General features: G+C 39.7%; 3 protein-coding genes across 8 annotated transcripts in view; 1 reads left to right on the forward strand and 2 right to left on the reverse strand.

The window, feature by feature from the left end:
* aux (cyclin-G-associated kinase) overlaps positions 1-27916 on the reverse strand; it is a 348262-nt gene that overhangs the window by 118969 nt on the left and 201377 nt on the right. The window lies entirely within an intron of this gene.
* cno (adherens junction formation factor afadin) overlaps positions 1-27916 on the forward strand; it is a 75369-nt gene that overhangs the window by 44311 nt on the left and 3142 nt on the right. For 4 of the 6 annotated variants that reach the window (XM_089736607.1, XM_089736611.1, XM_089736612.1 and 1 more), the window contains 22 exons: positions 227-610; positions 761-922; positions 1424-1532; positions 2419-2564; positions 3731-3944; positions 5855-5993; positions 7234-7421; positions 8534-8815; positions 9455-9595; positions 9685-9805; positions 13811-13931; positions 14702-14854; positions 15300-15402; positions 15961-16312; positions 21879-21993; positions 22512-22581; positions 23196-23277; positions 23671-23770; positions 24477-24597; positions 25767-25931; positions 26475-26674; positions 27297-27429. In XM_089736607.1, coding sequence (XP_089592733.1) covers positions 227-610; positions 761-922; positions 1424-1532; positions 2419-2564; positions 3731-3944; positions 5855-5993; positions 7234-7421; positions 8534-8815; positions 9455-9595; positions 9685-9805; positions 13811-13931; positions 14702-14854; positions 15300-15402; positions 15961-16312; positions 21879-21993; positions 22512-22581; positions 23196-23277; positions 23671-23770; positions 24477-24597; positions 25767-25931; positions 26475-26674; positions 27297-27429 — 3601 coding nt within the window. The remainder of the gene's footprint in view (positions 1-226; positions 611-760; positions 923-1423; positions 1533-2418; positions 2565-3730; positions 3945-5854; positions 5994-7233; positions 7422-8533; positions 8816-9454; positions 9596-9684; positions 9806-13810; positions 13932-14701; positions 14855-15299; positions 15403-15960; positions 16313-21878; positions 21994-22511; positions 22582-23195; positions 23278-23670; positions 23771-24476; positions 24598-25766; positions 25932-26474; positions 26675-27296; positions 27430-27916) is intronic. The other 2 variants (XM_089736608.1, XM_089736609.1) reach the window with 2 other exon arrangements.
* On the reverse strand, positions 20614-21375 carry LOC149500375 (uncharacterized). The gene has a single exon (XM_089737038.1). The coding sequence runs from the start codon at positions 21373-21375 to the stop codon at positions 20614-20616; it is 762 nt and encodes a 253-aa protein (XP_089593164.1).

A 27916-nucleotide genomic window follows, 5' to 3' on the forward strand; every position in this document is an offset into this window, starting at 1 on the left:
AGAGACTCGTTCACCTTCTGAAGTCTCATTTGTACGTACCTACCTACCCACACCTGCAATGTTTTATTACTAGATCTCTATGTTTTGTCGAACATAACCATGTCCACACTGGAGCCGGTCGCTTCTCTAATCACCGTTTTATGTTGTTCATTTTACCGTTTTCTTTTGCATGTTCCTCTGTCACTGGCTCACGACATCCGCTTGTGTACGTTTCCCCCTACATTAGGTCGCCCGCGTCACCGGAGCCGGGCGGCGCGATCTCCCAGCAACCGGACGCGCTCGACAACAACGCCAACGACGAGTACCACCGCACCGTCAGCCCGGTCTCGAACGACCACTACTACAGAGACTCGAACGAGATCACACCGTACAACAACAACAACACGCTCAAACTCGACAACGAGTCGCTGATGATGTCGCAGCACCTGACCGACTCGAAGGACGATCACACCGGATCGATTTACAACGATCACGATCAGAGCACAAACGCGAACCGCACCGGGAACTCGCAATACAAAGATAACTACGAAACCACGTTCGATTTAGACGGAAACGTTGAAACGAAAAGCATCTGTAGCGCTAAAAGCGGAGGTTCAGGACACGAGAACAGGTAAAACTACGTTCACATCAAATAACATTTCACCTAAATACACAGCTTTTATTTTTTTTTAGTCTATTTTGAATTGATCTTTTTAATGAAATGCCAAGAAATATTCGCAGTTATTGAGATTTTGTAGTGTAATGTTAGCGCGATGTGCAGGATGGGTGCTGGTCGAATCGGCCAAGAAGCGATCCTACCGGCCGTGCTGGAGTTCCCGGAGGCGGGACAACAACAGTTCCTCGCCGCGGTCATCACCAGGCTCGACCCTCATGCCCCCGCGTTCAAACTCGCGCCCGTCTACACGCTCTACCTCTGCGCCAGGTACGAACACCACACTACACGAATACCTATCCGGTGGTAGATTCTGCGCAGCACGGCTCTTACTGGGATTCGTGTTAGCAATATTTCGATTGCTGTACAGTTTCCGTACTCACGGACGACGAAGGTGTTATCTGTCGACACTCATATATTTTGCTAACTATCCTCTATTTTTCTATAACAAATTCATTTTATAACGTTTTCGTTTCATTCCACACGTAATGCTAATCAGAATACTGATAGTGTTAGTTCTTGATTAGTAACTTATAATCGGGAATAATAAAAACAAATAGTAAACTCGTAATTTAACTGTAAAAGCGAAAAGCTTAAGTTTTAAAGCCATGATAGATAATAAGCCATAAAGATATGACCACAAATGATACAAAATTTTCTTGAGTTTTCTTTGTCACGATCTGACGTGCTTTACTACACTACTCATAAAAACAAAAATACAAAAATATTTTATTGTTAAAACTTTTAGTTTGTGTCTTTGTGCTCTGCCAGATATCGTGCTTCAACTCATTACCGGCCCGAGCTGACGCCGACCGAGAGGGCCCACAAGCTGACCGCCTTCCTCCACCACGTCGCCACGCTCATACACGCTACTGTACAGGTAACATAATATTACCTACATAAACATATTCGGAAGAAGCAAACACGTCTTTATTAGGTTGGTGTGTAACTGAATTTTTGAACGTCCATTTTCATGAATTTCATGGTATCTGATTAATTTGAAAAAATTCACACGCATCAAGTACTGATGACAATACAATAATTTTATAACTTTGCTCTAATAGTCTCTCCAATTTCGATAGGAAAAATAAACATGAAATTAATTCTTAATTCGGTTTGCTATTTAAGCGTATACATATTTATAATTATGTTTAACAAACTTAAAATTGAATTAGAAATTACTCTTGAAAATTCAATACTCAATATCGATAACAATCAAACCATAAAAATTATTTCATCAGACGATGGTATTATTATTTTTCGACTTCAATATAAACCTACATACATATATTTTCATGTGTTTTTAATCGAACACGAAAAGAATTTGTTATATAAATTAAAAAAAAATGGGTATATCTATATGTTATTAATAATAATAATAATCGGGATCAAGTCACAGAGGCACTAGACGCCAAACTAGGATTCCCTGTACTACTGTACTATGACAACGAGTATATAAATATATATTATAGCAAAAAGCAAATTAACCTATTCCTTACACGAATGTTTGTTCGATATTATGTGGTAACCGAATTCATGACCCTCGGCAATAAGGGGTATTAACAGCAGCACCACCGAGTGAGTCAAATTAAATCGTAACCTGTTTACAATTCAATGCAATTTCAATGGTAGCCAACGGCTTGGGTCTCCCCTGGTATTCCCAAAGTTCATGGGCGACGGTAACCGCTCTCCATCAGGTAGGCCGTATGGTCGTCTACCTACAAGGGCAATAAAAAAAAATCGTAAATGTATTTTTCCCTTTCCAGGAACGCGCTAGTGACTCTGCAGCTCAGGCGTTCTGGATGGCCAACGCCAGTGAACTACTGCACTTCCTCAAATACGACAGACATATCTCCTCGTTCTCAACGCAAGCTCAAGAGTTACTAGCAATGACTGTACAAAACGCGTTCAGGTTAGTTCGTTTGACCTCTCTTTATCAACCTGTATCCACCCAATGCTGGTCTCTTCAAATGCACTCCTAAAAGTCTGTGGATGAAGATGCACGAAGACCTTAAAACGTTCGTTTGACCCGTTAACTCTAATGAAATGGAACGAAACGTAATATGAGCTGGTTATTATTATGTAAAAAGTACTGGTGGCATGACCTCTTGTGAGTCCGCACGGGTAGGTACCACCACCCCACCTATTCCTGCCGTGAAGCAGTAATGCGTTTTGGTTTGAAGGGTGGGGTAGCCATTGTAACTATACTGAGACCTTAGAGCTTATATCTCAAGGTGAGTGGCGCATTTACGTTGTAGATGTCAATGGGTTCCAATAACCACTTAACACCAGGTGGGCTGTGAGCTCGTCCACCCATGTAAGCAATAAAAAAAAAGAAATTGCATTATATATGAATTTAAAGAGCGGTTGACGGAATATTATAGAAATGGGTGGATCTTAATCCGCTGGGTTATGATTTATGTATTGCAGCCAATGGAGACCACTTCGAATAAGCTTTTTATACTTTAAATTGTTTTATATTTATGTATTAAACTAACACACTGTAAAAGTAATAAATGTTATTTGCAATAGATTTATTTTTATTTTTAATTGTAGCAGTATTTATGGCCAGACTAAGTAGTGGTCGCCTAATAGTTAAAATTCGACCACAATTATTATTTTAAATAATAAGTTTGAATATTCTTATGGTTTTATTATCAAAGACTTTCTTCTATTATCACAGAATTCGCCAAGGCTCCACTATAAACAAATAATATTAATGACAAACAATATTAATCTATTCTCAATTTGACCACATACTTTAACTTGTAACTAACTGTACTTGAGACCTGAGAACTTATATCTCAAGGTGCGCGGCGTATTTATGTTGTAGATGTCTATGGGCTAGTATATGCGTTTGCGTTTCAAACACATGGTACCTAGAGTGTGTAATGTTTTTTTTATTGATTTCAAGTATTTTTTATGCATATTTCCTTAAAATATTAGTATTCTGCACTCCTTTATATTCTCTATAAGTGAAGGAAATTAATTACATATTGCTCCGTCCGCGCAATTTTCGTAACAAAGTTTTTGCTTCACGTATTAATATATAGATTGTTGTTATTCATCCACATGCAGTAATCTGGTGGCGTGCTTCGAGGAGAGTCTGGGTCGCGCCCTGGCGGCCCTGACGAGCGGCAACAGCGCGGAGGCGACGGCCGCCACCGAGCCCGCGCTGCAGGCGCTCGCCGCCGCCATGGTGCTGCTGCGCCGGTGCAGGGTCAACGCGGCGCTCACCATACAGCTCTTCTCGCATCTCTTCCACTACATCAACGCCGTTTGTTTCAACAAGGTAAACGTGATGTTTTATTTAATTTACCTTTCCATTATTTGATTATTATTTTTTTGTTGACATAAAACATTTGTAGGTTGACTATTTTTTATTTTCAAATTGCGAGTTTTTTTTTATTGCTTAGATGGGTGAACGAGCTCACGGCCCAACTGATCTTAAGTGGTTACCGGAGCCCATAGACATCTAGTTGTAAAGTCTCACTTTTAACAGTACAACTTCTGCCCCGCCCTTAGAACCTTAGAACTTATATCTCAAGGCGCATTTACGTCGTAGATGTCTATTGGCTATACAAGACCTGGCTTCGGCCTTTTTGAAAATTCATTTCAGAAATTATATAGCACAAACAAGGCTGTATGGGCTTAGGTCCCCTTGCCTTTACTAGTAAGAAAAAATGTACCAAAAAGATTTCTATGGGCTCCAGTAACCACTTAACACCAGGTTGGCTGTGAGCTCGTCCACCCATATAAGCAATAAAAAAAAATAGAAATATCTTCTTCTTCCAGTGCCTCTTCAATCCTGAAGGTTGGCCGTTAGCTTTCTATATTCATTTTTATCAGCAGCTAGCCGGAACAGCTGTACGACGGAGGCAATACCGGTCCACTCCCGGATATTCCGGAGCCCTGACTTCTTTCTTCGCCCAGCACGTCTCTTTCCGTCCACTTTGCCCATAATTATCAACTGCAGCAGCATGTATCTATCGTTCCTGAGCACGTGGCCGAGATATTCTATCTTGCGCTTTTTGATAGAAGGCAACATTTTCCGGGACATATGAACGCGCTGAAGCACGGTTTCATTCCTGACCCTCTGCGTCCAACTAATGCGTAACATGCGACGGTAGCACCACATCTCGAATGCCTGTAGGCGTCTTGTAGTGTCCTCTTTCAGGGTCCACGTTTCGCAACCATACATGACGATAGGCCAGATATAGCACATGAGTAGCCTGACTCGGAGCTTTATATTCAGTTGACGACAGCAAAGAACTTTCCTCATTTTATTAAAAGAGGCTCGAGCAGTTTCTATCCGGGTCTTGATTTCTTGATCAGATTCCCATGCTTCGCTTACCCAAGCCCCTAAATACTTGTACTGTCGTACCCGCTCTAGTTGTTTCCCAGCTACAGATACGCTTGAACTCACATCCAGGTTTCTTGAGACTACCATGAACTTGGTCTTGCTTATGTTTATCGACAACCCGGCTTCTTCGCTGCACTCATTAACCTTATTCACAATTGCTTGCAAAACGGCTTCCGATGCTGCAATAAAGATAGTGGCGTCCGCATAACGCAAGTTGTTAACGACCCTGCCGTTGATTCCTATTCCCACTTCAAGGTTTTCAAGAGCTTTTGACATCACAGCCTCTGAGTAGATGTTAAAAAGCAACGGGGATAAGACACCCCTGCCGGACCCCATGACAGATCTCAACTTAGTCGGTTTCCTCATTGTCGACCCTTATCGTAGCCACCTGCTTCTCGTACAGGTTGCGGATGATTCTGACGTCCTTACCATCCAGACCAATGTCACATATAAGGCTAAAAATTTGATGATGTTTAACTCGGTCAAATGCCTTTTCGTAGTCTATGAAGCACAAAAAGACATCAGTTTGTATGTCTCTGCATTTCTGTACGAGAACGTTGAGAGCGAAAAGAGCTTCTCTGGTGCCAACACCAGATCGAAATCCAAATTGGCTATCGCCCAGTTGTGCATCACATTTTGGTCGTATTCTATTCGGTAGTATGATGTTCAAGAATACTTTTAGGACATGGCTCATCAGACTAATCATACGATACTCTCCACATTTTTTGGCATTTTGCTTCTTGGGTATCGTGATGAATGTGGATTTTAGCCAGTCACTAGGGAGATTAGAAATATCAAGAATTGTAAATAAGATATAAGAGTTGTATTTATCGGCCCAGGTGGTGAGCGAGCCGGGCTGTGTGAGCGCGGCGTACGGTCGCGCGCTGTCGGGGCGGCTGGCGCTGGTGGCGGCGTGGGCCGAGCGGCAGGGGCTCGAGCTCGCGGCCGACTGCCATCTGGCGCGGACACACCAGGCCGGTTTGTATACAATACTTAACACAATGAGTTTCTCGCTGGATCTTCTCAGTGAATCGCGTTTCCGATCCGATGGTAGATTCTGTGAAGTACGGCTCTTGCTAGGGCCAGGGCTAGCAACACTCCGGTTTGAGCCCCGTGAGCTCACCTACACGTCAAGGAGAAGCTGAAATAGCCTCTCAAGGCTATCAGCATAGGTAGAAAAAAAATACAATACTCACCTCCACGCTACACAGGACGTGTGCTGAAATATACATGAACTAAGTAGTTAATAAGTTTTAATCCTATATCAAAATTAACTCTCTGAAATCCCTATCCCTATTTTTATTCCTTCTTTAAACGTTTATATCACAATACTTTATTAACCGATTTATTATTTATCCTCGAAACGCGTATGATGATGAATTGTTATTTACTGAAGATTTTATTTTTAATAAACACGACACACGTTAAACTACTTACGACCCGATTACCAATATTTAATTAACCATGCCTATATTATAATTTTAAAAGTTAGAGATGAAAGCTTTGTATTAAAAATCAATCCCATTAAGGAAACATCGCGTACATTATTTTGATGTCTCACTAGAGCAGCGGTCGGGGAACTTTTTTAATTATTATCCCAAAATATTTTTGTGTAAGTTGATATTACCCCATGGTGAAGAACAAAAAAATAACGAAATCGCTTCTTTTTAGCATCTTTCATATTATAGCCCTCATGATAATTTTGAAAAGAAAACAATAACTAAAAATTTTATTTAAACATCATTTATTCAATTTATCAATGTAATACCTAGTAATACATAACGGTAATAATAGTAATTAATATATTATGTAATATACAGTTGATGAAAAAAAATCGCCCCCACAGAAAATATAAGTAAATGATAATTTCTTGTTATTTTATAATTCATATGATATTTTTCTTGTATTATTCGACGAAAAAACTAGTTTAAATTTTATATATAGCCCCCATAAAAAATATTTTTTAATTTAAATGATTTTTTTCGGGAATAAAAAATTCGCTTTATTGGACTTATTTTTTCGTTTCCTTTCATTTAGTTTCGAGTTTGAAATCACGATTCTAAAGAAGTTTCACTTCAATAATTATATACTTTTTACTCACAAAAGTTTCATTTTTACCCCCCAAAATTTCATTTTACCCCATTTGGGGTAATTTACCCCGGTTCCCCGACCGCTGCACTAGAGGGTAGATGTAATAAACTGAGGTTTCGTTTGGCAGCCCGGCTGATACAGGGCGAGTATCGCACCGCAGAGGAAGTGCGGGCGGCGCTGTCGGCGTGCTTCAAGTTGAACTCTGCGCAAGTCCGAGCGCTGCTCGCGCCCATCGCCGCGCCCGAGGTCGTGGAGGCGGCCGTGCAGCACGCGCGGGCGCTCGCCGACGAACTGTGCCGGGCCGACGGACGAGAGGTTACTCACATTTCATTATAGAAATTCAACTTTTTGGCGGGAACGCGAGGAGTGAAGTTGTGTGATTTGTTTTATTTTGTCTATTTAGTGTTTCTTCAGGTTTAAATGTATAATAGCGGTGGTTTATTAACTGTTTAGTATCTGTGAAAGTGCACAAATGTGGGAAAATGAAACAAAGCCGCTAAACGTAACTTCTCGGGATCCTCCAAAAAGTCTCAGTAAATGACCACTATTTTACTGAGATTATAATATTTCATCCCATATCATCTCATCTCATTTCATTTCATTTCATCCCAGTCTCAAATTAACCATCTTCATTTCATTTCACTCAATATTATAATTTTTCCTAAAAATAAGAATATAAATATAATAAGACATGACTTAAAGGTCTTAGTTACCAGGTCAAAAAATTTAGATTTTCGATTTTTTAAGGGCCCTAACTCACCGAGACGCCATGGCGATGTCGCCGGCTACATATCCAAACAATTCATATTACAATGTATGGCAGTTAACTGAAAGAATGATTCATTATAGAAATTCAAAATCGACTATGTTTATAGGGTTCCTCAATACAAGGTTATTCCGATCGTAATTTAAAAATAAAATGTTGGAGCGAAATAGTAAAGTTATTCAAAGAAAAAGATGAGATGAGAAGATGTTTTGTCAGTTCATTTCTACAATATAAGCTCAATAATTCATCAAAAGATGATACTGACATTCTCGATTGCCTACATAGCCGGCGACGTCGCCATGACGGCTCGGTGAGTTAGGGCCCTAATAGTGATTTAATTTTACACGTAGTAAGTACGCTTAAAACATTACGAGATTTCTCAAGTTAATAATTCAGTTCAAACGTACTTGACAATATCGTATAATTTTCTGAAATAGATGCATGCAGTGTCTGACAAATTTTAGATTTTTTTTTTTTATTGCTTAGGAGTCTGGATAAGCTCACAGCCCACTTTGTGTTAAGTGGTTACTAGAGCTCATAGACATCTACCACGTAAATGTCGCCACCCACGTTGAGATAGCATTTCTAAGGTCTCAATATAGTCACAACGCTGCCCCACCCTTCAAACTGAAACGCATTGCTGCAATATCGGATTTTTCAGATACGAGTCGAGGAGGGCGGTTGGCTGGGAGCCGGACTGCTGATCCCCGGGGACGGGTTCAGCGCGGAGGTGGTCCGCGGCGTGCCCCCCGGGCTGGCGGAGTTCGTGGCCCCCCTGCAGCGGGCGGGGCTGTGTCGGCTCGCCCACCAGCCGCACGCGGTCGGCGCGTGGACCGTGTACATGGGCCGAGCGTCCCCGCGACCGCCGCCCGTCCCCGACCGACATATCCTGCAACTACATAAGAACGCTAACGGCATGGGACTCAGTATAGTCGCCGCAAAGGTACTTTTTTCGCATTTTCAACTCAAAACATTAAAACCATAATATGCAGTCTAATATAAATAACAATACCAATAACAAGTTTGAAAAACACTTTGTGGCTCTAATGGTAGTCCTTATGGACGAGAGAAAAAAAAACCACACATCTCATAAAAACGGTTTAAATGATGTTTACCTTCCGGTCTCAAAGATGGGTTAGCCAAATTATTGTATATTCAGATTGTCTCAGGTTTGTCTTGTTTGATGTCTTTGCTATTTATTCTCTACGGGGAAACTCTGCTTATAATATCGTTATGTATACGTCTCTTTTTCTCTTGCTTTATTAACGTGGCATCGAAATAGTTCGCTCTTTCTCGTACTTTGTACGTTATATCTTTCATATCTATTGACAAAAATCTGACACATATTTATATTTTACTCCCAATTCTGGTCAAATTTTTAATTATCGAATCGTTGCCTCAGAGCTTCTTTGCTTTCACTTCACCTATAGACAATTTTCTAAATTCTCATTAAATATTAGATTCTTTATAATTAGCCGAAGTGTCGCTCTTTTCTTTTTACTTGAGAAACCTTTTGTAGACTTTATATATAAGTTAAAATACAACGATTGTGAAGTACGTAAAGATCTTGTAATATTTTCAGGGTGCAGGCCAAAGCAAATTGGGTATCTATATAAAGTCCGTAGTGCCGGGCGGCGCGGCGGCTGCAGACGGGCGACTGGCGGCCGGCGACCAACTACTATCCGTTGATGGACAGTCGCTCGTTGGTATCACACAAGAAAAGGTAAAACAAACTTTATTTTCGATGACAATAAAATATTTTACTAAATTTATAATTCGATTAAATGTTTTCGGTTAATTTGTTTTTTATAGGCGGCTGAATACTTAGTAAGGACGGGTCCGACCGTCACTTTAGAAGTCGCGAAACAAGGAGCGATGTTGCACGGACTAGCCACTCTATTACACCAACCGGCCTACAACAATCAGCGACCAGGTACGTCACTTAACGATAATAATTCGATTAAAATAATCGCACTATTAAAATAAATCAACTAATAGAGATGTAAATTGGGAGTTTTGCGTTCTTGGTCCAGCGGTGTGAATACGCTAAACGTGTTTTATTATCTCTACATCCCACATACTTAACGAGAAATCTATTCGCAATTAATCACATTGTCACCCTATTACCAATTCTATCGATATTTTTAATGGATTGGTGACGAACCCGTTTTTAGCTGACAGCATCTGTCTTTACATTTTATATTATGAGAAGTGTATTTTCTAATACTGATTTTTTTATTATTAATCGTTACAAGTATAAGGAAATCGATATCGAAAACAAAGCCGGACAGCTTCTGATGGCTTCTGTCACAGTTAAAAACAAATTAAAGGAGGTTATCAAAAATTACACCATTATTAGGTTTTGGTGTTATATTATTGTATTCGTTTTTTACATTATTTATTTCACAATTTAATTATTGTATTTTGATGAAAAACTAGGGTTATTTAAAGAAAATATTTAATGCTGAACTAATGATATGTATATTAATGAACATCAAACTTAAATCAGATGACGACTGATGAGCACGGCTTCAAGTTTTAAACTGTAACGTGAAGCCCGTTGTGGACTCACGAAACATAAAATTACTAATATTAGAAATGCATGTGTTGCGTCTTAACCCTAATATTAATATATACGAGTATTTATTAAGATTATTAATATTTTCAAAAATAAAATTCACACACGCAGCATTCAACCAATGACCCATATCTGATCATTAGCCGCCAACAAATCGGTTTCGCTGTAACATGAAGTTCGTTTACTTAAGTCGGTGTTGGGGTCGCGTGTCGGTCGCGTGCGGTAACGTGTGTGTGGTCCGACAGAGGACGCGGAGGTGCAGTACGAGTGTCGCGCCCGACGCAACTCGGGCACGTTCACCAACCCGCACCCCGCGCTACTCAAGCCCGCCTCGCCGCTCACCGAGCTCGCCACCGCAGGCAAACGCATTACACATATAAGCCCCGCACGTTGATATTGCGATTTGGCGGCCATCTTGGTGACGTAGTCGAACTGTCAGTACCGTTCGCAACGTAGGCCAGCGCGTACGCGTATTATATTATACGAAACTGATTCTGATGATAATGTGAGCGGAATTGAAGAATTATTAAATGAATAAACATTTATTAATTGTATTAAGAAACTTCTTTTTTTAAAAACTTGATATTATTTATTATTCGTCCATTAAAATTGGTTGAGAGGCTTATAAATGCAAATATTGTATATCAAACAGACAAGACTTCTTTCACATTTATAATATTAGGAAATATTTATGAAATTATTAAATACCTATAAATATAGATAATATAAATACCTATAAACTTTCTTATATATCTTTATACTTAGATATTTACAAAAAATATATATATAATTTACCTACCGGGTAGGTCAACTTCGTTCGATACTAACAAATAAATATTTTTGTTATCTGTACTTTTTGCGGTGGATGACGTCACGTAGCTATTATTGTGACATGGTTCCATCGCAATATCAACGTGCGGGGCTTATACCTGCACGGCCCATTCCTCTCAACAACGTTCAAGAACTATGTGTCCTTGATGACCGCGACTCGCTCCCCTTTCGATTTTATATTGTTTGCTTTTTAGTTTTGGTTTTGTTGAATATAAACGAATTCGACCTTTTTTGTGTGCGTCAACATAGTTTTGTTTATGTCTTCTGTGTTTTTGTTTTATACTAGGTTCTTTTTGGTTGCAAATTTTGGCTTCTTCTTACGCGTCCGAGAGCGCGTGCGAGTCGCAGTCGATAATGATGTCGTATTACAGGTTATTATCGACGGTCCTGCCGCGACCGCTGCTACCTGTTGAAAGACGAATCTACGGAGTCCAGTACAGACGACAGCGAGGACTTTCGCCCTCTCTATCGTGGCTCGATACCCAAGCTCATTGTAACTTCTGACATGGAGAACGAACATGACGTAAACTTATGCCCGTTTATGAGCGATTACCCGGTCGAATTTAAAAGTAATCCGCCGCCCAGACCCATTCCCGTTTTCACGTTTACGTGTGAGGATTTCGACGAACAAAACGGTTGCAACGACCAGCACTCAATGGATGAACAACCCCCTCCCGTACCTGACCCACCTGTGCATTACGAGCAGTCCAGCGAGAGCGGAGAACCGGTCTGTCTACCGCCGCAGATGAAGCCAATAGACACGAAGTTCACACTAGATTTGTTTAACGTGCGCTCGAACGAGAACGACACCTACAGACGAAGGTGCACGGAGCTCGATGAATGCGTTAGCGCTTGTGACTGCTGTCGCACTCCGCAACCGGAGACCAAGTCAATTCCGTTTATAGACGAACCGAACTCGGAACCCGTTATATTTGAAAACGGAACAGTTCCTGATAAAATTACCACTCCGAAAATACGACGAATTTTACCGTCCATGTCCTTGGACAACGGCGAAGAGAAACCTGAGACGGCTGACGCGGTCTGTCAGACTCCTTCCTCGCCGATAAAAGTAGATCCAAAAATGCCAGTGGTCATACCACTGAAACTCAAGATTGATCTAGACGTACACAGTGAATCGCAGAAAATTCAAGACATGAACTGTCGTTTGAAAAGGACCCTTTTTTCAGTGTCGAATTCCGTATCGAATAAATCGGAGGAATTCTCAGATATGTTACCGTCCACGTTTTCCACTTCAGATTCAATGGATGATACTATAAATGAAAATAAACCTGATATCTTAATCCTGAGTCCAGCGGAAGCATGTGCCAAAAAAATTCTGGACAGTGTCGACAGAAAGTCCTGGAAGTCACCAGATGAATTCAGACCGTCTTTCGGTAAAGTGAAAGCGCTGACGAAGCACTTTAACGATATAAATCTAACATATAGCGTGAAAACTTACAAGCGTCACTGTCAGTCGAGCCCTAATCTCAGCGGACGCCCTGAAAAAGTATTGAAAATTGCAGAACCGCTGCCCACTAGCGCAAGTCTGGTCGACATTAGATTTGACATTGACAAAACAGAAACTACTGAATCTGGAGATGGAAAACTGACTGACGAAGAAGTGAAAAGCATAATTATCCAATTGGAAGACTGGTCCAGATATGGTTCGCGTGGCAGCGAGGATACACTTGCTAACGGCAACGAATTCGAGTTGCCGAATTTACCCTCGGAAGACCAAATAGACTGCACGAACGGCTTCGTTTTCAATGAATTCTTCGACCGCAAACCAAAAAGAATCACCCTCGAAAATATCAAATTAAAATCGAATCAATCAAGTTTGAACTCTGAACGAGACAAGCCGAGTTGTGAGTCGCTTGCACGAAGCGAAAGCTCGGAGAAATCAAAAGGAAAAAACTATATAGGGTCTACTAATGTCAGTAATATCAAACGAATACTGCAAAAAACGAAGCAACACGCGGCGCTAGTGCGGAGCTGCCCGGATCTGAACTCGACCCCCACAACGCGTAAGGCTTCTCCCCCCGCATGATAATAGGTGTGTTATAGACGAGCGCACTATTGTTTATTATATTCAATCAGGCATGACTTTTACTTTCAATTACACTACTTAATTTTTTAGTCTGCAAATTATACGTTCAAACACCAATTACCACCGTTGTTATGTGTCCGTTATGTTGTTACTATCGTATTTTATCGCTTCTATTGTTTGCAGGTTTTATGTTCAGCGTTTTAGCCTCTTTTATTTATTCTAGACTTTACTGTTCTGCCAATTCCAGGTACCTAGAGATCTAGAGAGCTTCGTTAAAATGCACAATAAAAACATACTAAAATATACCATAAAAATCAATGCAGGTTGGAATTGCTATTGGAAAGCTTTTTATTACGATCCTTTAAGATCCGCAATTGTTCGAGTCACTGGTATCTCGAGTGAGATCCGACTTGGTAATTCTTAGTCGGATATGGTGATGCCGTTGTCGAGTTGGGTAATACAGTAGTTGTGTGGTTGCGCAGCGGGCGGCGGCGCGTTGCGTCGTGCGTCGGAGCGCGACCTGCCCGCGCGGCTGGCGGCGGAGGCCGTGAAGCCCAGCAAGAGCACGCCCGCCCTGCACCACGCCGCACCCGTCCCGCACAGGTACGCCACACAATATTAGTCCCTATTTTATTTATTTAGTTTGATTTACATCGATAACATTTTTACATTATTCAGGGCTTTTAAGGACGATATAACTCCATTCAATATGCATTATACAATGATAATAACTGTAGATTGGGGGGGAATCGGGACCTTTTCCAAATCCAACACAAATTTTCTATGGTTTTTCTTAGAGTAATGCAAATAAAATTGAGATTAAAATGGTTCAGGAGGCTTACATTTTTATATACGATGCGTTATTATAGGTACATACTTTATTACAAAATATACACAAAAACTGAAAAAACTAGCTTGATCCAATTCACCTTAGCTTTGGGGTGAATCAGGTTACGTATAGACAATAGAGTTTTTCGATAGGGCTGACACTACTTACTTAGTTGTTAAGTACATACGTAACTTTACGTAAATTACTTTTTAATATATTTATTGAGTTACTAAACTTTGATGACTAAATTAAACTATTTGATATTCTTAGACAGTAAATAAAAGTCATTTTCAGTTCAACAAAGTTAAATCTAACAACTCAACAAAACTATTGTGACATCCCAGATTTGTCCCTATTCTAATTCTAGTCTCTATTCCCCCTAATCTACTGAACATTAATAATTTGTATATATTTTTTTCAATAAATAAATTAACATGATGTAATATTGATAAGTTGTACAATAATATTTAATGTACTGGGTTAAAACATAAAATATAAAGTGTGTATCGTAATATGTTTATGAAACTGTATTACAATGGAACAGTAGTGTAACGAGCCCGAGCGTCCCGAGCGCCTCGCCGAGCGTGTGGCCTAACAAGTCGCGGAGCAGCCACAACCTGTCCGCGACCTCGCACCACGACGGCTTCTACCAGAACCTGCCCGCCGTCAGCTCGCAACAGTACCCACTACAAGACAGGTATTTATGTTCGCTTGAATGAATGAATGAAAATTCTTTATTGCACAAAAATATTGCACAAAGACGAACTTAACTCCTTGCAGGCATTCTCTTCCAGTTAACCCTCGTTGATGAAGTGATAGATTCAAGAAGAAGATTCTGTTAATATATATATTTTTATTTAAAGCTTAGATGGGTGGGCGAGCTCACGGTCCACCTGGTGTTAAGTGGTTACCGGAGCCCATAGACATCTACAACGTGAATGCCGCCACCACCCACCTTGAGATTTGAGCTCTAAGGTCTCAGTATAGTAAGTATATTTCAAAAATGTAAAAATAATAGACAGCCACTTGGCTGTGCCTCCCACATTTTCCGTGACAATGGACGACGATAAGAAACATAAACGGTCAGCTGTCTCGTAACCTCCTTTTCTCAAATAAATTACGAAATGTACTTACCAAAACAGATGGTCGTCGCTACGCAGTTCCACCGGCAGCAACCGTCCCCAGTCGGCACATTTTTCAGCGGCAAACCCGCAAGAACAGGCGCCTGATTCTCCCCTGCACCAGGTCGGTCCAGTTATATTACCAAACTATGATCTATATCCCTTTTATTATAAACAAAATCAATATTGTTGTGTAAGACGATTTAATGTGAATTGTTTATAATAATAAATATGTTTTACCTATGGCAACTCCTTCAATATTATCAATGTCATGCTAATTTCCTTTTATTTATGATTTTAATTATCCGACAATTAAAATACCCTTAAATTTTATAATATGTATGTAAAAATGAAATGTTTTTTTCTATAGATATTTCATGAATGTCCTTGAGAGCACGAGTAACTGGGTCGAAAATGGCTCTTGTCCTTTACATACGTTCAATTGTCTTTGAAAGTGGACGTACTTACGACTAGCATTAAGAATACTAGGGATACAGCCAAGCTGCCTACCCACTGATAATGTTGACATGTTATTGAATTGTTTAATATTTCAACTTTAGTATTAAAATCAATGGATATATTCTAAGTTACGTATGTAGATGAAGTGTGTAAAAAGGCACTTGGTACATATTAATTTCTCTGGAAACACGAGTAAGTAAGTTGTACTTTTTATCTCCAATAGGCAAACCATGGAAGCACTATGAGTATACGTGCAGCGAAGCTAGCTGAGATGTCAGAGGAAGTTACGCGTCGCCAACAGATGCAACAACAGCATCAACTGCAACAGCAGCAACAACTACACCAGCAACAACAGCAACAAATACATCAACAGCAGCAACAACAGCAACATATTCAGCAGCAACAACTTATTCAACAACAACAACTACAACAGCATATTCAACAGCAACAATCGCAACTGCATCAGCAACAACAACAACACTTACATCAGCAACAGCTTCATCAACATCAAATGCAACAGAGGATGCCATCATTACCACATCATCATCCGCAGATGAACAACCTTCATTCTCACGGTTAGTGAAATGTGTTTTCATGGTAGGGTTTCGAACGCTATACACATTTTTTTATTGCCCTTGTAGGCAGACGAGCATACGGCCCACCTGATGGTGAGTGGTTACCGTCGCCCATGGATTTCAGCAATGCCAGGGGCAGAGCCAAGCCGCTGCCTACACATATTTCGTAGCTGATATGAGCACACGACATACATAGTCTTGCTTATTCGATAGTCATTGTACAATTGTGAGTGACCTCGTGTCTCAAGTGGAATGGCGGCATTCACGTGATATCTGCGAGCCGTTCTAATGAGTAGCTCAACTACAAATGTGAACACTGAAGTGGATTGATTAGCTCAATACCTGATGCGCCATTGGTGCAGCCATTGTTAGCGCCATTGGTAGCGCCAGTAGCGGCAGATGCGTGTAATGGAATACCTCGGCATTCACCTCGTAATTCGCGTGCTATAAAATAATATTCGGAAAATTTTTAAACTTTAATTTTATGTATTTTATTTATTTATTTATACTTATTGTACACACAAAGAAAATACAATAAAAAACAGATTTAAAGAATGTCTAAATCAATGTACAAAGGCGAGCTTAACTCATTCATGAGTTTTCTTCCAGCAAACCAATAGCAGAGTGAAATACGATGTATAAGAGGGGAATAGTGTACAATATAAAAGCTATTAAAGCATGATTTTTAAAATAAGCTTAAAAAAAAAAAAAACTAATATAAAATGAAAAATACATATAAATAAACATACATAAAACAATAACTTAAATACAATTACAGTGACAGGAAATGTTTCTTCATTTGACTCTTAAAAACTTCTAGAGAGGAACTAGCACGAATAGGTTGAGGGAGAGAATTCCATAATCGCACTGCTTGTATTGTGAAAGAGCCACTATAGCGACTAGAGCTGTGAATGGGAGTTTTTAAAAGAAGAGATGTGGCTTGTCGACTAACTTTGCCGTCAGGAATCAGGTATTCAAAGCGTTCACGGAGATAGATAGGGGCATCGGGATTGTGAAGAATAGAATAGAGAAAAGAGAGAATGTGGCAATCACGACGTCGCCTAATCGGCAGCCACCCCAGCTCAGCCCGGAAATCAGACACATGGTCATACTTCCGGAGACCAAAAATGAAGCGGATGCACAAATTCTGCAGACGTTCGAGTTTATCTAAAAGCAATTCAGAAGCATCTAGAAAACAGATATCAGCATAATCGAGAAGAGGAAGTAAAAGCGTTTGGGCAAGAGAAATTTTAGTGCGAAGAGGCAAGAATTTTTGAAGGCGTTTCAGAGACTGAAAGGAGTAAACAGTTTTTCTGCTTACTTCGGAAACGTGATTAATCCACGAGAGGTGACTGTCGATGTATAAACCTAGATTTTTTACACATTTCGAATACGCTATCGGAACGTTGTCGTAGAGGATGTGCGCTAACGAGCTGTAATCGAGAAGGCCGCACATATACCTACCACCAACAATGAGAGCTTGCGATTTCGAAGGATTCACCAAAAGACCAAAGGACTTTGCCCAGTTGTAAATCGCAGAGAGATCCACGTTGATTGCCGAAATGGCAGCCCCAACGTCAGCAACCCTCGTATGGCGATATAGCTGCAAGTCGTCTGCATAGAGATGGAAGTGTGAAGATATAGATTGAGAAATTGTGTTTATAAACACAGAGAAGAGGAGAGGAGAAAGTACGCCACCCTGTGGAACACCCGCAGTGAGGTCACACCACTCAGAGAAAGACTCTTCGTAGCGAACCGACTGCGAGCGTCCACGGAGGTAAGAATTAAACCACTGAATTACCGAAGACGAGACATTAAGAGAGGATAGGATACCGAGAAGAATGTCAAAATCAACTGAATTAAAAGCATTGCTGAAGTCCAGTAAAACCAAAATAGTAATTGATTTCCGCTCCATGGCCAAGCGAATATCATCGGTGATTTTCACCAACGCGGTGACAGTGCTGTGACCTGGACGGAATCCAGATTGATACGGACTCAGTAGGTTATTCGAAGAGAGGTAAAAAGAAAGTTGTTTTTGAACAATGCTCTCGAGGACTTTGGAAAAGATCGGGAGAATAGAGATAGGACGGTAATGGGATAAAGAAGAAGGTTTTGCAATTTTAGGCAAGGGTAGGACATGAGCCTTTTTCCAAAGTGACGGAAAGGAACTGGACTCAAGAGAAAAATTTATTATGTGGCAAAGGATAGGAGCAAGTTCCTCCATGATAAGTGTGAACATTTGAAGCTGCAGATTATCACATCCTACTGCCTTAGTGGAAATGGATTGAAAGGATTTTTTAATATCCCGCTTAGCAATTGGTGTAAAGGAAAAGGAAGTATTTAATGGCTTAGAAAGATTTGAGAGATGATTAAGAGTAGAAAGTTTGATGGTGGCATCGAGCGTGACTGGAGGCTTGGCAAAATGCGCATTGAGTGCGTCAATATTCGCACTTACGGTATTCTCCTCAACAGCCTTACCGATACCAAGAGACTTGAGAAATCGCCATACTTGTGTAGAATCGAGATTAGTTACGGAATTGTGAATGTGGCGTCTCTTTGCATCCCTACACAGGCGACTGCAACGGTTGCGAAGTTTTTTGTAGACTGCCCAGTTTTCCTCAGACGAGTTCTTCCTATACCTCAATTTCGCTTTATTGCGCCTACTCATGAACAACTTAATTTCATCAGAGAGCCATGGTGCAGGCAAGTGCCTAACCCTGATTCTCTTGAGAGGTGCATGGTTGTTGTAGAGATCTAATAGTAGGTTGTTAAGGGCAGCAACTTTACTGTCGATGTCATTGCAATTGTAAACAGACGACCAGTCCAGATTACCAGCATCAATCCTCAAACGCTCGAGAGCAATATCTTTGAAACTGCGTAGAAGGAGAAATTTCGATTTGCGTCGAGGACAACGAACTTTGTAAGAAAGGTAAATAAGGTCGTGATAAGAGAACGAAGCTGATAACTGTCCATGCGTTGAAACTTTGGAAGGGTCAGAGACAATAATAAGATCTAAGAGAGAAGGAGTAGAGTGAGGAGCACGATGAGTCGCCCCCAAGGGAAGAGGGTGCATGTTTACAGAAGAGACTAGAGAGAGGAATCGCTGAGACCGTGCGTCATCCCTGATCAGGCAAGTGTTGAAGTCTCCAAGGATCAAGACATGGTCATATATAGAACATACATTTTCTAACATACTTTCAAAAGATGAGAAATAATCAATGTGACTTGAAGGACTATAAAAAACACCAAGAAGTATCTTGGTGTGCTGGATAGTTACCTCTATAAAGAGGTGCTCAGCAGATTGAGTATATTCGCTTGGTGACTGATCAACGACTGCATGCTTCAGATCAGCACGGAGGTAGATTGCAACACCACCACATCCGCGACCCGTCCTGTCATTTCGCAAAAGTTTGTATCCGGGGAGTGCATATTGCGAGGATGGGAGTGAAGGCTTAAGAAAAGTCTCAGAGATAAGCACAGCGTGAACATGGTCTGAGTCAAAGGAAGATAATAGATCAGGAAAATGTGCGTGAACACTTTGAGCATTGATATGAACGACGTTGAAACATTTAGAAGAAGACGAAAGGGAATAAGCAAGTTGATCGCGTAGATGAGTGGAATCGTCATTATCAAACGCACTAGTAAAGCTTCTATCAGAGGAAACAGAAGAAGAACATGACAAAAAATTATCATCAGTGTCACTGTACATGAAATGCTTTAAATAAGTAATAAAAATCAATAATACCAATAAAATAATAAACAAAGACTAACAAAACAAAAAAAAAAAAAAAAAAAGTAAAAATTACACCTAAAATCGTTAATAACTTCTAAGAATACAAAATATAATATTATCAAACTAACCTCCAAGAAAAACAAATTACAGACAATTATTTTAAATCATCAATGATTTGGTATACCTACAACTAAAATTGATGGCCAAAAGCCACAGAGCCAAAGTTCTATTGTAAAGGAGGTAGGTAACATACCAATGCATGTCATTGTGTCAAACTTGTCAAAGTCATATCAATGTTATGTTATTATGTTGAAATCACTGAAGTAGGAAACCTATCTATGGTTGAAATACATGGTTATACATAATACATAACTAAGTTTAACCAACAAACATAAACTATAATATTAACTTATGTATCAAAATTAACAAACGCCAAACTAAGAAATAAAGTAAAACAGAAAGATAGACATAAAAATGAGTATGGAATACATCAAAGAATTTTAACAAAGTAAAATAATTAAAAATAAATATTATGCTATACTTTCCTTAAAATAAATAAAGTGAAACATTATTGTTTAGGCGGTTTACGGATCCTCTTGTCCGACGTATTCTTGACCTGCGACTTTGTGGTTTTCACGGCTTCAACAGACTCATCACTAGGCGCTGGTGCCACAGGGTACTGATTTATCAACAGACGGAGCTCAGCGACAGTCTCTATCTTCCGACGTGTTTTATCAGACAGCTGGATTACTATCTTGCCTTCTGATGTCCAGCACTGCTTAAGGCCAAAATGTTTGCGAGCACCCAGAAATGCATCATGGCGGGACTTCGTCAAGAATTCAGACAACGTCAACCCAGAACCCTTCAGCAACACCTTATTCTTCCAAACTTCACTTCGATGGCTATGGCATTTGAACCTTATTAAAACTGGACGAGGCTTGCTTTTATTAGCTCCAAGATGATGACAGGTTACTATGTCAGTTGAAACTATATGACTCAATTTCATGGGACCTTTTAAAATATCCAAAACAGTAGCTGAAGGGTCTTTATTATTGTTGACCCCATGAAGCAACAGTACTTTCCGACGAGACATCATTTTGTGTCTGTCCAGGCCCAAAGTAAGCAACTCGATTTGAGTTTTCAAAGCACTTAGTGCATTACACACAAAGGATTTAAATTCAGCAAACTCACGGGATAAACTCGCTATGGTTTTATGTGGGAGATCTGTGGTAGCTGCATTCTTCAAATCTTCTTCGTGTTGTGCCATTCTTAAGTTCAGTGTTGTAGACAAGTCTTCCAGTTGTGCAAATAGTTTGGAGTAAATATCCATGGTGATGATAATTAAGTTTTTAGTTTGAGTGAGTTCAGAGGAGAAATAATTGTTGAAATGAGAGTATTGGAGGTCAGTGATCAACCTGGTATCAATAAATCATAACAATATAAGCTGTATTATATTTAAATTAAAATAAATCTTAGAACACAAATTTTTTGTATTGACACTTAGACTGTCATACTTTACAGTGTGTAAATGCTGGATATAGTTAAAAAAATTAATGTCTCATTCGGGCGCCGTTGTGCTAGAACCGATCAGAACACGACAATTACTCAATTGCCACATGTTACAAAATCTTAATTTCAAATCTTTATTTACATTGAAGTGGTTTATAAAAAATTACTGTCGATATTACGGCTATTAAAAGATACCGTCGCAATCTTGACCTTAACTATATTCTTTATTTTTATACTGGATTTTTTATAATGGAACGGCCGTATTACATGACTGCACTAAAAATGTTCTATGTAATTACTAATTGTCTTGTATTTAATTAACAGGACAACCACCGCTGTCGCCCGGCTCGACGCAATCGTTGCAGTTCCAACAGCAACCTTCCCCGCAGCCCCCGCACCCCCCGCAGCACGCTTACAGCCAGCACGGTCAACCACAGAGGTACTCAATCTTTACGTTTGTATTTAAATAATTAATCTCTTGACTGTCATGTAGGTCACCGGTGCCCTACGTGGCGCCCTAGGCGTAACAGACGTCGATATAATTACTTCAGTGCGTCACATGAGGCACCGGTGACTGACATGGCAGTCAAAGCGTTAAGATTAACCAGAACACGATATTATCAAATGTAAAAACTTACACGTATCCATACGACTCCATACTACAGACAAAGCGAAAATTTGCAGCTATAAATAAACTTTATTTTTAAATTATATACTATGACTTGTCCTTATTGAAACGAGGCTTGTGGAGAGTACTCAACGATAGTTAGCGGCTTGGCTCTGCCCCTGGCTTTACTTAAATCCATGGGTGACGGTAACCACTCACCATCAGGTGGGCCGTATGCTCGTCTGCCTACAAGGACAATAAAAATAAAGAAGAAAATTCATAATCCAAAGTATGCATTTCACTATGTGTCATCATGTCCGAAATAGTTAATAAATGCTTTGCTGTTGCAGATATGAATGGCATCCGCCCGGTCCTCCGTCACCGCAGAGGTCGCAGCCGCCCGTAGCTCCCAAGCCACAAGTAAGTTAATTATGTGATAAGAAAATCGAAATTTTTTGGTGTCCTACATTAGCACTACCCATCAGCGTTAGTCAGCATTAGAATAGATAGCAGCGTTGTCGTGAGTAGTATACGAGCATACTACGATTGCCAATCGCCTATGGAAGTCGCGGTGTGTACCACCATTCTGCCTGATTCTGCCGCGAAGCATTCATGCTTTTCAATCTGCAGGTTGTAACAATCTGTTTGGTATTGTCATGCAGGCAGGCTAGCTTACGTCTAACCTGATGACAACTTAAGACTAACATCTACGCATCTTACGCATCTACTAACATCTAAAACTATATTATTTTCATTAATGTGGACAAACACATGTGATATTCCTGTAGTTATGTAATAAAAAATGCCAAGTTGGTAACATGATAATAGATATATAGGTTTGATTCACATTCTTGCGACGGTATTTTGGCTCATTATGTCATATCAAAAAATGGAAATATTAGAATTCTGTCTTAGAAACTTTTGAAACGTGAAGAACTGGTATAATCTGATACCAAACATATAGTCAAGATAGATAAGCAAATAATACTAATACTAATTATTACAAGTACTATAATTATATTTATTTTTACCAGAATGTAAGAAGACCTGAAATGGAAATGGAAGAGCCTTCACATCAACAGCCTCCGCAGATGATGAATATGCAACCGGATGAAGGTAAAACAAATCTGAATAATAGGATTACTAGGAATAGGCGTAAAGCTAATAAATTCGATAATTTTCATTTGTTTTCAAAAATTTTAATTTTAGAATAAGATGGGACGAACATAGAGGTACAAAATCACAAAACTAATACATATATACTGCATAATGTCAGCATTAAAATGTGACAATAATCAGTCTTCTGGTAAAAAAGTTAAGAAACTTTTGACGTAAAAAAATTATAATAATTTTTTTTACCAAAACCTTATTCACATTCCTGGAATAGTAACGCCAATGAAAAAAAAAAGATCTTATTTGAATAAATGAATAGATGCGTTGACAATGTTATTCTAAGATAAATAATATAAATGTTGGCTAGGAATTAAAGTTATGCTACGTTATCCCCAGAGCGGCAGTCCGGCAGCGCCCTGTACCCCGCCAGCCCCTGGCAGCGCGAGGAGCGGGAGCGGCAGGCCGAGGTGCGCCGCGCGGCCGCTCGCGCCCGCAGGTACGCACGCCAACACGCACCTGCACTACGCACACAATATTGTCTACTATAGATAAGCGAAACATCACTCACTCATCACGATATCTCACTTCCGTATCTTTTTTCGTTCACTCGAGTTCAACTCGACTAGATTCAACCTCCAACGCGCGTTTTGTTTGCTTGATCGTGAAAATAACCTCCACTCAAACCTCTCTCGAAAATTGCCTCACCGAAGTGGAGTAGTTGTCAAATCAAGGTTGAATGTTCCTCAAAACCACTTAAAAATTTCAAAAATCTTTATAAGTTATTATCTCGCATGTTCTTTATCTAGTTTCTTAGCACAACAATACATATAGTTGAACTAATGTAGGTATATAACCGATCCACTAACGGTGCTTTTAGGTATCTCAAGCACCATTAGTGGATCGGGAGGATCCGAAATGACATGTTTTGGGCGACGTCGACTGCTTTCCATTCTGTTCGCAGGATCGGGAATGGGAGTTCACTAAGAACAGATTATACGTAAATGTTATCCAATATGAATTTTTCATCAAACTTATTTCGATATCATTTAAGTGGTATTGAGTAAAAAAAATGGTGCTTAGATGGAATCTAGATATTATAGTTATGAAACAATCCTGTTTAATTCGTGCGAAGCCGTCGTTGTTTGCTATTAAATAATGTAGTGTAACAAGAATTTGGAGTACAAGTGTATATAACACAACAGGGACGCGACGATAGCGCACCTGGTGGCGCTGGGCGCGGCGCGGTCGGCGGCGCAGAGCCAGCAGCTGCGCGCGCTGCAGCTCGAGCGGGACTTCGAGCTCCGAGCCACGCAACACGACCAGGTGCGCGGGACCTCTCCGCTAAACAACAACACGCTTTCCTGCCTATATACTTTACAAGTGGCGTGCTCCGACTTAGCTCGGGTCTTTAAAATTTCAACGATATTTGATGTTCTTTTATTTTTTTAAATAAAAGGACACTTATTACAGCATAACTATATGTGTTCTACAAAGTCGTAGTACATTATTTTATTCTATCATCAATACTTTTCGCAGGGCACGCGATGTAAACAATATTTTAGGTAATTTTTTTACACCTTGGGTTACATTATTGCAGTTTTAGTAAGGATACCTAATTTTTTTTAAATAAAATTAAAGCCTTTGTCACTCCGGAATAGTGTAGCTTCAAAACAGTGAAAGAATTTTTCAAATCGGTTCAGTAGTTTCGGAGCCTATTCAATACAAACAAACAAACAAATTTTTCCTCTTTATAATATTAGTATAGAGTATAGATTAATAAGGGGGAGTATAGATAAATAAGTAAGGGCAACGGCTTGTCTGTTTAACGGCTTATTGTAGAAGGCAGAGCAACAAAGCAAGCGTGAGCTGTTGACACGTGGTAAAAGTGAAGTCTTAAAATTATCATTCTCCCACAGATAAATGTACCTAATTATGTATGTTTCCTTTACTTGGATTTTAAATTACAGCATATGTAAAAAAGATTCCACTCCAAAAGTATCAGATCGTTAAATTGGTATGAAATTGTTGTAAATTTATTCATACATGCCAACATGCATATGAAATTGGTTGTTTACCTTAGGTTCTATGATTGGGAAAAAAAAAATATAAATTACGTAGGTGGTTCTGTACACGACACGCTTAGTAAACAATAGCCTGCCATCAATTTCTTGGTTTTTTTTTTTCTAGCTACCGTTTCATTTCACATTATGATAAACAAAAACAGTTACTACACATATAACAATATGACAGTACGTCCCAATCTTCAGTAAAATATAGGGTTATTACGACGTAGTTACTGTACTATCCTAAGAGTTAAGCAACCCATTTCCCATAGAAAAAGGCCTTAGTGTGAATAGTTCTCCATACGAGCCAGCGACACGTAAGAAGGTTGCACGGCGCTATCTATTGCCATTTAGCTGAAGCTTTTTACGTATTAAATCATCCAATCACCATTCTCTAGATTAGAAATCTTAACGATCCACATGTTCCAGGAGGAAGGTGGAACTACTGAAGGTGGTGGTGATGAAGACCGTTCATCTCCGGAATCTTGCATAGAGGCTCCCCTACAACCATCTCCGCATCCGCCAAAGTCCATTCTCAAGACCAACACTCGAACTGAACTCACTAATGGATACCAAACTACCACCACCGAGACTGTAAGCCAATAAAATATTAATTTATTCGTAGAATCAGATTTAATATGAAGGTTTGATTTTATTGTAACACCGGACAATTCATGTTGATATTTTTATTTGCAAAAATACCCCAAAATTGGAAACGGTAAGCCTATCATAAAAAAAACCTAAGACACACTTTTTATTCATATTTGGTGGTAGAAGTAAGTTTTTAAAACCCAATAAAAAATCCACGCAATGTTAATACTAGTACATTCGTGTATATGAGATAAAAAGCGAGAACAAAAGAATATCTTTAATAAACTTTATTTAAATTAATGCTAATTTGAAGAGAATATAAGAATTATAACCTATTCTATACAGTAAAATGCATTTACATTCATTCTTTTCATGTCTTACATTGAATGAACAGTCAAAAATGCTTTAATTAAATAGGTGTTTTTACCTGCTACGAAATATACCTGTAACCGTAGACATCAGAATATGTAACGACACCGCCTATTGAAACATGAGGCTTAAGCAGTCCTCACTGGACTCGGTTTAAATTCTAAATTTGTTTTACAGGTGACAATAAGCGAGGAAGTGACGTCAGTGGGTTCGGTGAGTGCAGGCGTGATGTCGCTGTCGATGAGCGCGTCTCCCGCCCCTCCCCCGCCGCCGGCTCCCCCCCGCGGCTCCTCGTTCGCAGTGATGGCGGAGCGGACACGACACGTCGACGTGACGCCGGTGCCCGCGCCCGCACCCGTCTCCGTACCCGCACCGCTGTGTGTATCTGTACTATTCAAATATGTTTTGAAAGTAAAATGAGTACCTTTGGGACCGTCAGACCTCAAAGCTTAGTATAAAGTCTGTATTGGTTGTAATGATAGGAATTGAAGATAAAAGTACATTCAAATTGATTATTGAAAATTTAACACAGGATGATCCAGTGTCTAATACAAAACATTGTAGACTATAATATCCATATAATATAAGAGTCTTTGGTTGAGTACAACTATAAGTTAACTGTGATTACATCGATGTGGTGGTACATTACATTGTTTTTTTTATTTTTTTTATTGCCCTTGTAGGCAGACGAGCATACGGCCCACCTGATGGTGAGTGGTTACCGTCGCCCATGGACTTCAGCAATGCCAGGGGCAGAGCCAAGCCGCTACCTACCGCTTAATACTGTCCACAAGCCTCGTTTCAAGAAGGACATGTCATAGCGTTCAGAGTATATTTACGATTTCACGTCGTTGTAACTAAAATCCCTACTTTGATCCATCTGTACAGTGTTTATAGGTGTAGTAAAATTATTAATACTCAAAAAGTATTAAATGCGTGTGTAGATGAATCTGGTGTTTTGCTAAACAAATGACAAGGCGTCGTTCGGTGCGTCCGCAGGTCTCCGTCGAGCGTGGCGCGCGACAAGCGAGTGTCGTTCGAGGAGCGCGGGTGCAGCCCCCCCTCGCCGCCCTCCCCGCCCGCCTCCTCCCCGCCCCCGCTGCACGAGCACGAACACAGGGAAGACCCGGACGTATGTACTCGTAATCATCCTCAAACATTTATTTATAGTAAAATATGTACTATTTTTATTTATTTATTTCACTTAACTCAAATTATGCATCCATATTACATTCATTAAAAATAACTACAATTATGAAATAAAATTATAATAATAATAATAAAATAAAAAATAAAATTGAATGTTAAAACTACCTTAAACTAAAGGCTGGTTTGGACTCATCAACATGCACACGTGTCCAGTGTTGCATTATTGAGCAGTCCAGATCCATCCGCGAATAATGAAGAGTTTCAAGGTGTTATTGTTATTAACAATTGATATTTGGTAAAAATGAGAATAATACATTTTGGTGTCTCTCGCTCTAGTCTTTAATTTTAAATTAATAGGTTAAGTTTAAATGAATTAAATGTCTAGATAAGCAAGTACATTAATAGTTTCACTGTGATTAGAATTTGTACATTACCAGACAATTCTTAATGTCACTGACCGTAATGTTAAT

The sequence above is a fragment of the Bombyx mandarina genome, chromosome 22, assembly GCF_030267445.1.
Source record: "Bombyx mandarina strain Sakado chromosome 22, ASM3026744v2".
Lineage (NCBI taxonomy): Eukaryota > Metazoa > Arthropoda > Insecta > Lepidoptera > Bombycidae > Bombyx > Bombyx mandarina.